This window comes from Haematobia irritans, chromosome 5 (assembly GCF_050003625.1).
Source record: "Haematobia irritans isolate KBUSLIRL chromosome 5, ASM5000362v1, whole genome shotgun sequence".
NCBI lineage: Eukaryota > Metazoa > Arthropoda > Insecta > Diptera > Muscidae > Haematobia > Haematobia irritans.
In genome coordinates this window covers 21,332,482-21,343,152 of record NC_134401.1, presented here as the reverse complement: position 1 = coordinate 21,343,152, position 10,671 = coordinate 21,332,482, and the positions used below count along the sequence as shown (strand labels likewise).

Sequence of the window (10,671 nt, the reverse complement as noted above, 5' to 3'; positions counted from 1 at the left end):
CAAAATTTTATTTCTATAGAACATTTTGGTAAATTTTATTTCTATAGAAATTTTGTTAAAATTGTATTTCTATAAAAAATGTTTGTCAAAAGTTTATTTCTATTGAAACTTTTTATAAAAATTTTATTTCGATGGAAGATTTTATTTTTATGGAAAATTTTCTCAAAATTTTATTTCTATAGAAAATTTTGTCAAATTTTATTCCTATAGAAAATGTTGTCAAAATTTTATTTCCATTGGAAAGTTAGAAGATTTTGTAAAAATTTTATTTCTGTTGAAAATTTTGTCAAAATTGTATTTCTATAGAAAATTTTGTTAAATTTTTTTAATAGAAAATTTTGTAAAAATTTTATTTCTATAGAAAATTTTGTCAACATTTTATTTCTTTAGAAAATTTTGTCAAAATTTATTTCTATAGAAAATTTTGTAAAATTTTTTTATTAGAAAATTTTATAAAAATTTTATTTCTATGGAAAATTTTGTCAAAATTTTATTTTTATAGAAAATTTTGTCAAAATTTTGTGTCTATAGAAAATTATAACATATTTTTCTATAGGAAATTGTGGCAAAATTTTATTTCTATAGAAAATTTTGGTAAAATTTTATTTCTATAGAAGATTTTTCTGTTAAAAAGTTTGTCAAAATTTTATTTCTAAGAAAATTTTGTTAAATTTTTTTTAATAGAAAATTTTTTAAAAATTTTATTTCTATAGAAAATTTTGTCAAAATTTTATTTCTATAGACAAATTTGTCAACATTTTATTTCTATAGAAAATTTTGTAAAATTTGTTTATTAGAAAATTTTGTAAACATTTTTTATTAGAAAACTTTGTCAAAATTTTATTTCTATGGAAAATTATAACATATTTGGTAAAAATGTTATTTCTATAGAAAATTTTTAAAATTTTGTAAAAAATTTTACTTCTATAGAAAATTTTGTCAAAATTTTATTTCTATGGAAAATTATAACATATTTGGTAAAAATTTTATTTCTATAGAAAATTTTTAAAATTTTTTTTAATAGAAAATTTTGTAAAAAATTTTATTTCTATAGAAAATTTTGTCAAAATTTTATTTCCATAGAAAATTATAACATATTTGGTAAAAAAATTATTTCTATAGAAAATTTTGTTAAAATTTTATTTCTGTAGAAAATTTTGTCAACATTTTATTTCTATAAAAAATTTTTGTCAAAAGTTTTTTTCTATTGAAACTTTTTGTCAACATTTTATTTCTATAGGAAAGAAAGATTTTATTTATTTATTATAATTCTAAGAACTATAATAAACACCAAAGCAATATCTACAAAGGCTATCGGCTTTAAAAAAAGTATAAAAAAATTGTGAAGTACCTTTTAGTTACAGAGGAATATTTTTCAAAATCTACCAAATCATCAGGAATTCAACCAATCTAGCAAACAGTAAATAAACTACCGGAAACCGTGATTGCAACCCGCTGTTTTCTCTCTTACTTGGTCTTCGACTTGTTCCAGTGGTTCCATGTTTCGCCGGCTGAGACGAAACGATGCCGAAATTTCCTCGTAATGAATTTAAACTCCCATTCCCTTGTGGCAAAAATTAAATTTTAATTAAAATTACATTCTTTCATAATTGTTTATTATAAAAATATATCTAAAATTTAAATAATACTTTCAACGTTTAATCTAATACTGGCCAACTTTTAACATATACATATACCTACAAAGGGAACATTTCATCAAATGTTGTATTGGCCATCATCATATTGGCAATATCTAAAAATTTCTTCGACAATCCACGCTCTAGGCCAGGAATAATTTCATGCAAATACAAATCTTGATTATCATTGATAATGGTATTGCCGACTTCACCTAAAACACGATCACCATTGAAGAGATTATCCAAATGAAGTTTGAAGACATCAATGTTGATTTTCAAAGGTAAACGGGTAAATCGGACATATTCCAAACCATCCGACATGGGTACACGATTACCACGAATTTTTACCAAGGCTTTGGCATTTTCTAACAAAAATAAAAATCACAAATTTAGGTAATATTAAAAATAAATTTAGGAAATATTAACTTACCACAATAGCCCCTCATATTACCGCGCCCTTGAATGTTCAATAGAAGAACATTGAATTTCATGAAATATTTTCCAGTGAAATCTAACCTTGGCAATGTCAATACCAAATCAAATGATAAATTAGAGGCATTTGCTCTGCAATAAAACAAAAACACAAAAATTATATTTATCAATTAAATTTACGGACATTTTTTTTGTATATACACTAAAAAAAATTTGTTTTCTAGGAAATGACATTGTGAACAAACAAAATTTTCTCTTGACGCAAAAAAACATCTTTAAAGGCAAATAAAAATATTAAAGCCAAACAAAATTTTCTTGTGACCCAAAAAAAATTTTAAAGGCAAATAAAAATATTAACACCCTCGCTACATCGATTATCATAATTTCGCGGATTCTTTATTTTAGAAGAAAAATTTCGTTTGTCTAAAATTTCGCTCCTGAAGAAACTATTTTTTCTTTGTGTTCACTTACGATAATTTATTAATAATGAAATTACTGCCTCCTTTGACTACCATCTCACTGAAAACAGCCTCAAATTGTCGGCCACGACCCAATTCAATATTATCCAAATAGAGTGGCTCCAGCGGTGGAGATTGATAGCCTTCACCCAAATCCCCTGTTGCCAATAGGGGTCGTATATTTTCTACAGCTTCTATAATACATTTTTCCAATTCTGGATTATCACGATGACAGGGCACGATAGAAGGAGCTAAAAAAGTGAAAAAAGTAGTTAGATGTAGATCACACAAAAAAATCACTAAAATATTTCTAATCAAGAAATTAATTAAAAAAACCAAAAAAAATATATTTTTTGTCTTAAATCACGAAATGAATTAATCCAATTAATTTTTAATTGAAATGTCTTCACTCTCAGAAATGATAGTATCAATCACCAAAGTCAATAAAAAAACAAATAAGGAAAGGATCCACAGTGTGGCGCAGGGTATAAATATTTTCTTAAATTAAAAAACAAAAAATTTAAACCAAAGATGCAAATTTTGTATCTTTAATCCAAAGATATGATATCCCAGTTACTTTAAAAATTATTTATTTAATTAATAAATTTTTATTCACTATATAAATACATAAATCTCCCGTTTTGGAAGATTTTTTGCTGGGTTAACACCATCCGCATATATTAAATTTTCTAGAAATAACTATCAATTGGGATAAATGGTTTATAAACAAAAAACTTATTTTTTATTAATTAATTAATTAATATTTATTAAATTTAATTATAAAATTTTTTTGTTTATTATCTCTATACTTGGCAATACTTATTTTTTTGGGTTCAAAGAAAAACATAACGAAAATATTATTTGAATAATTTCTGCATTTTTTATACCCTCCAACATAGGAAGGGGTATATTAACTTTGTCATTCCGTTTGTAACACATCGAAATATTGCTCTCAGACCCCATAAAGTATATATATTCTGGGTCGTGGCGAAATTCTGAGTCGATCTAACATAAGCATGTCCGTCCGTCTGTCTGTCGAAATCACGCTAACTTCCGAACGAAACAAGCTATCTACTTGAAACTTGGCACAAGTAGTTGTTAAAGGGTGATACGGTCAAAATTTGGTCAAGGGAAAACGCGTGTAAATCGGTGAAATCGTTTATTTAAAAAATCAAATTAAATTTTTTTTGCAAGTTCAATTAGTATAAAATTCAGGAAAAATATTCAGTTAGGCTTTCGCTTTTCCAAATCCGAATTGCCGGGCCTCACGCTTGACACCTGCCATCAGATTTTGTACAGCCACCTTGTCCACCTTCTTCGCCGCAGAAAACCAGTTTGCCTTGACTGCTGCTCGTCCTTAGCAGTTTTTGGTCTTCTTTAGGTTCCGCTTGACAATAGCCCAGTATTTCTCAATTGGGCGGAGCTCAGGCGTGTTGGGAGGGTTCTTGTCCTTGGGAACCACCTGCACGTTGTTGGCGGCGTACCACTCCATGGCCTTTTTACCGTAATGGCAAGATGCCAAATCCGGCCAAAACAGTACGGAACAACCGTGTTTCTTCAGGAAAGGCAGCAGACGTTTATTCAAACACTCTTTCACGTAAATTTCTTGGTTGACAGTCCCAGAAGCTATGAAAATGCTGCTTTTCAAGCCACAGGTACAGATGGCTTGCCAAACCAGATATTTCTTTGCGAACTTTGACAGTTTTATGTGCTTGAAAATATCTGCTACCTTTCCCCTTCCTTTTGCCGTATAAAACTCCTGTCCCGGAAGCTGCTTGTAGTCGGCTTTGACGTAGGTTTCGTCGTCCATTACCACGCAGTCAAACTTCGTCAGCATCGTCGTGTACAGCCTCGGGGTTCGCGCTTTGGCCGTCGTATTTTGTTTATAATCGCGATTTGGTGTCACTACCTTCTTGTAAGTCGATAGTCCGGCTCGTTTTTTGGCTCGATGCACGGTTGTAGACGATACACCCAACTTATTTGCGGCATCTCGGAGAGAGAGGTTAGGGTTTCGCTTGAAACTACCGGCAACTCTTTTTGTCGTCTCAGCGGCTTCCGGTTTTCGATTTCCTCCCCGATCCAGACTTCCTGGCTGTCGACAAACGTTCCCCAAACACTTTAATTACATTTGTAACGGTTGATATGGCAACTTTTAGCGATTTTGCCAGCTTTGCGTGCGAGTAGCTCGGATTTTCGCGATGCGCGAGCAAAATTTTGATACGCTGTTCTTCTTGCTTGGACGGCATTTTGACAACTGAAGAGTGAATTCCAAATCAAAATAGGAGCAACATTCTACACACACACACCTTCAAAATGAGGGGTGTTCAGGTTTTTTAAATGCAAAATTGAAAGAAATACGTCAAGTTTATATTGACCAAATTTTGACCGTATCACCCTTTAATTTAGCTTTCAACTTTCCTACAAGGAAGAACGGAAGCTGTAATTCTGGTGTCCTCTTACAACTTAATTCGTATATTATGGTATATAATTATTAGTGTAATAAACCATTATTAGTTGTATAAAAATTACACACTGTTTATGTAATATATTGTTATTGTTCTAAACAAATTTAATCAAATTAATTTCAATAACCATAGAAAAACTGCCCGCATGTGCATGCGTGGACTTTTAATCATTACTTCATGATTGAAGATTATTTTGCCTATAATTTAGTGTTAAAATATTGGCTTATGACCTTGCGTTTGTAAGACGTGATTGGTATTTGGATGGATATGTTCTTTCCACTTACCTCAACTGGACAACATAGACCTATCAACTGTTTTGATAGCCACTCGGTACTGGGCCAACAAAACTGATATTGGGCTTTACATTAATTAATTTAAATTAATTTAAATTCAATGCACATCAGTTTTTAAATACCCATTAAGGTTGTCGGCACTTTAAGATAGTGCACAAATACAATATTATTACATTTAAATTGTGAATATTGTCAAATTCCAAGTGACCATTAAGAAACTATTTCTCAAAAAATTGAATTTTATTTTTGCAAATCAAATAATTGTTATTGATTATCTGCATTGCAGGTATATATGGATTTTCAGGGACATGACAAATATATATTCTTATAGTTGTGTTCCACGCATATTGCATGAGGGACAAATTTTGTGTGTACACCGGTTAATTTGTAGTGATTTTATTTCTACATTAACCCTTAAATGCACAAAGTCACCGATTCCTCCGGAAAAAATATATATTATGCAACATGGTAAATAAAGAACATCTGCATACCACATTTAAAAAAATGTGTGTTTTTTTTTGAAAAAAATAATGGTTGTATCTTAAAAAATATGGTTCGAATTAAACTAAGTTTTTATTGACAAATAAACAATTTGATTTTAGTAGAGAATAGAGATATGTTTACACTACACACTTTTTTACCAACAATTACTTTCATCTCTGGTAAATATTATTTAACTTCCAATTTGTAGTTTTTTGAATTTTTGGTCAAAATTTGAGTTTTCTTTTTGCCTGCAGATTACTCAGCACACTCAAAAAAAGTGAACTCTCTATTTCACTAAAGCCAATTTAACTTTATTTTAGTTCATGGAATTATTATGTTTGGAGAAAGTTTCCTGTACTCTAATAATTTTTTGTTTACGTTAGTTAAATTAACTAAAACCGAGGAAAAAACTAAACTCAAATGAAGCATAATGATTAACTAAATTCGTACCTTCCACAAAATAGTTCAGAATTTCTTTAAATTTGTAAATTTTACCAAAAATGCGTCCATCATGAACTTCGTATATCACTAAAGACATTCTTGCAATTTTGAACTCCAAGTTTTTCCTTCAAACTACAAAATGTTCTTTAACAAGTGAAATGTCTAATAAATTTTCTTGAATTTGTCTAAAAATATTTACTTATTTTGATGACATCGGCGTGATGCCAACGTTTGTAATACTGTTTAGTTAAAATTTTCTACAAATATTCAAAATTTTCTAAAATTAACCGAAACATTTCTTCCTGGTGGGTTCACTGTTTTTTCAGTGCAGTACAACAAATTTTCCGGAAAAACATATTTTTAGAAATAGCGCTAAGATGTATTAAATACATCAAACTTAATTTCATAGAATTCGGTCAAAATTTGAAGACGTAAGAATTTAAAATTTTGACAAAATTTTCTACAGAAATAAAATTTTGACAAGATTTTCTATAGAAATAAACTTTTGACAAAATTTTCTATAGAAATAAAATTTTGACAACATTTCCTATAAAAATTAAAATTTTAACAAAATTATCTATAGAAATAAAATTTTAACAAAATTTTCTATAGAAATAAAATTTTGACAAAGTTTTCTATAGAAATAAAATTTTGATAAAATTTTCAATAAAAATTAAAATTTTATATAGAAATAAAATTTTCTATGGAAATAAAATTTTGACAAAATTTTCATAAAATTTTACCAACATTTTCTATAGAAATAAATTTTTTATAGAAATTTTCTATACAAATAAAATTTTGACAAAATTTTCTATAGACATAAAATTTTGACAAAATTTTCTATAGAAATAAAATTTTGACAAAATTTTCTATAGAAATAAAGTTTTTACAAAATGTTCTTTAGAAATAAAATTTTGACAAATTTTTCTATAGAAATCAAATTTAGTCGTGTATTTCTGTCCAAATCAGTAGTTCTGGTTGTATCTTAAAAGATACAGTGCTCATTTATGGGTTAATAGTTTTACGTTTACTTTTTGAATAAGAAGTATGTTATAATATCTACTCAAAAGTCCTCAAACTTAATGTCACATATAAGTTGCAAAATCCACGTTCAAGAAAATCCGATGAAAAAACGACTTTAATATAATTTTAAATCTAAATATTGAAGATTTTTATCCCAATTTCTCGAATGAACACGAGAAGTAAAAAATCTGGAAATTTTACTTTTAATTATGGGCAATTTGGATGATAAGTGTGCCTTCTTCATCCTTACTAAATCAAATCTATATCTATACGAGGGGAAATTTTTTTTCTGATTCAATTACGAAATTAATTGATCCAATTAATTTTTTAATTGAAATGTCTTCAATCACGAAAATAATAGTATCAACACAGTTTTAATTGAGCATAAAAAAATATTTGATTAAAAAATTAATTGATTTCATTTGAAAGTTTCAATTAGTTTTTAATTAATATTTAAATCAGTTAAAGAATTAATTGAGGTTTGCAATCGACATCGATTAAATTTTTTTATTAAATTGTTATTGGATGTATGTATGTTCTTAGATTGATTAAAAAAGGATTGTATCAATTATTTTTATACCCTCCACCATAGGATGGGGGGTATATTAACTTTGTCATTCCGTTTGTAACACATCGAAATATTGCTCTAAAACCCCATAAAGTATATATATTCAGGGTAGTGGTGAAATTCTGAGTCGATCTAGCAACGTCCGTCCGTCTGTTGAAATCACGCTAACTTCCGAACGAAATGAGCTATCGACTTGAAACTTGGCACAAGTAGTTGTTATTGATGTAGGTCGGATGGTATTGCAAATGGGCCTTATCGGACCACTTTTATGTATAGCCTCCATATAAACCGATCCCCAGATTTGGCTTGCGGAGCCTCTTAGAGAAGCAAATTTCATCCGATCCGGTTGAAACTTGGTACGTGGTGTTAGTATATGGTCTCTAACAATCATGCAAAAATTGGTTCATATTGGTCCATAATTATATATAGCCCCCATATAAACCGATCCCCAAATTTGAACTCCGGAACCTTTTGGAGGAGCAAAATTCATCCGATCCGATTGAAATTTGGTACATGGTGTTAGTATATGGTCTCTAACATTCGTGCTAAAATTCTTATTATTCTCAAAGAAGTAATGTTCTATTGATACTTACGCAGTTTTGCCAGAGACACTTGAATAAGAAGAGCAAATATGAAACCGGAACAGCAAAGATGTTTGAAAACCATTTTAGATGATGTAGTAAAGGCAGGTTCTAATTGATGTACACAGCGGATTTCGGGTAATTAACTTACTCAAGTCCACGGGCAAAAATATAACAAAAAAGCGCACTCGAATTAAACTCACATACTAAGCAAGGGCATCCAAGTAGTTAGTTCTAAGTTTACTACTGATAATTGTTTTTTTTTTTTATTTTATTTTATTTTTTTTTTTTTCACTTTAATAATAAATTTGCATGTATTCCATATCTGATAGCATAAGCACATGCGAACCGACAGCCTATGAATCTAAAGGCAAACAAAAACGTTGCGTATGATCGTTGAAGAGTGGGTGAGCGAATACGTGATATTCGGACAACGGTCAAAAATTAAATGAACATTGCTAAAGAATTTGATCACGATGTTACTACTCAGCTGTCACATAAACGCAGAACTTAATATAACAAAAAAAAAAAGAGTCATTCGCATTGAATAAGGAAACAACCAACAAGCAAAAAAAATGTAAACAAAGCTCTGCATTCAAAACTCACTCTCATGTACAAAATCTGGCATAAATGAGACATAATCGATCATTTGTTGAGAATTTGACCTATGTAAATAACAGAGAGTCTAAAAAAAAGCTTTGAAACCAAACTATGTTGTGGAAAAAATGCCAAGTCCATAATTGTAAAATGTTGAAAATAAATTGAGCCTTTTATGTGAAACTTAACTCTTCCTTCAAGAATTATTTGATTTGACAGCGATAGCATCGGCTAAACCTTCCTGATTTATCAAGCCAACGGGTCAACCGAATCAAAATATTCGCTCAGGAAGCCTTCAAACTTATTTTTGTTTGACTATATCCCATCTTGTCACTAATGTTCCGTCTAGTTTTTTATACCCTCCACCATAGGATGGGGGGTATATTAACTTTGTCATTCCGTTTGTAACACATTGAAATATTGCTCTAAGACCCCATAAAGTATATTCTGGGTCGTGGTGAAATTCTGAGTCGATCTAAGCATGTCCGTCCGTCCCTCTGTTGAAATCACGCTAACTTCCGAACGAAACAAACTATCGACTTCAAACTTGGCACAAATAGTTGTTATTGATGTAGGTCGGATGGTATTGCATATGGGCCATATCGGTCCACTTTTACAGGGCTATACCCCCCATATAAACGGACCCCCAGATTTGGCTTGCGGAGCCTATAAGAGTAGCATATTTCATCCGATCTGGCTGAAATTTGGTACCTGGTGTAAGTATATGGTCAATAGCAACCATGCAAAAATTGGTCCATATCGGTCTATAATTATATATAGCCCCCATATAAACCCATCTCCAGATTTGACCACCGGAGCCTCTTGGAGGAGCAAAATTCATCCGATCCGGTTTAAATTTGGTACGTGGTGTTAGTATATGGTCTCTAACAACCATGCAAAAATTGGTCCATATCGGTCCATAATTATATATAGCCCCCATATAAACCGATCCCCAGATTTAACCTCCGGAGCCTCTTGCAGGAGCAAAATCCGGTTGAAATTTGGTACGTGGTGTTAGTATATGGTCTCTAACAACCATGCAAAAATTGGTCCACATCGGTCTATAATTATATATAGCCCCATATAAACCGTTTCCAAGATTTGATTTCCTGAGCCTCGTGGAGAAGCAAAATTCATCCGATTCGGTTGAAATTTGGAACGTGGTGTTAGTATGTGGTCTCTAATAAACACTCAAGAATTGGTCCATATCGGTCCATAATTATATATATAGCCCCCATATAAACCGATCCCCAGATTTGACCTCCGGAACCTATTGGAGGAGCAAAATTCATCCGATTCGGTTGAAATTTGGTACGTGGTGTTATATGGTCTCTAACACCTTTGCAAAAATTGGTCCATATCGCTCCATAATTATATATAGCCCCCATATAAACCGTTTCCCAGATTTGATTTCCTACCTCATGGAGAAGCAAAATTCATCCGATCCGTTTGAAATTTGCAAAATTTTATTTCTACATAGAATTTTGTCACAATTTTATTCCTATAGAAAATTTTGTCAAATTTTATTTCTATAGAAAAATTTTGTCAAATTTTATTTTTACACACAAAAAAATTTTACGAAAATTTTTCCAATTAAAATTTTAATTAAGTTTTAAAAAATATTCAATTAAAAATTTAATTGATTCAACAAATTTTTTAATTGAAACAAAAATCAATCACAAAAATGATAGTA

At 30.2% G+C, this 10,671-nt stretch overlaps 1 protein-coding gene across 1 annotated transcript; it reads right to left on the bottom strand.

Moving 5' to 3' along the window:
- Positions 1 to 1,594: 1,594 nt before the first annotated feature.
- Jhbp10 (Juvenile hormone binding protein 10) lies at positions 1,595 to 8,797 on the bottom strand. The gene is made up of 4 exons (XM_075311080.1): positions 8,394 to 8,797; positions 2,541 to 2,778; positions 2,068 to 2,201; positions 1,595 to 2,002 (listed from the first exon to the last, which is right to left on the bottom strand). Exons 1-4 carry the CDS (start codon positions 8,464 to 8,466, stop codon positions 1,698 to 1,700), a joined length of 750 nt encoding a protein of 249 aa, XP_075167195.1. The 5' UTR covers positions 8,467 to 8,797; the 3' UTR covers positions 1,595 to 1,697.
- Between the last annotated feature and the right edge of the window lie 1,874 nt (positions 8,798 to 10,671).

What these genes read in the sequence shown, in the direction of transcription:
- Jhbp10 (XM_075311080.1), bottom strand. Translation starts at nt 8,466, where the DNA reads ATGGTTTTCAAACATCTTTGCTGTTCCGGTTTCATATTTGCTCTTCTT. An exon ending in AGTGTCTCTGGCAAAACTGC is followed by an intron (nt 2,779 to 8,393) that starts GTAAGTATCAAT and finishes TCACTTTTTTAG; the next exon opens with CTCCTTCTATCGTGCCCTGT. An exon ending in TTCATTATTAATAAATTATC is followed by an intron (nt 2,202 to 2,540) that starts GTAAGTGAACAC and finishes GTTTTATTGCAG; the next exon opens with AGCAAATGCCTCTAATTTAT.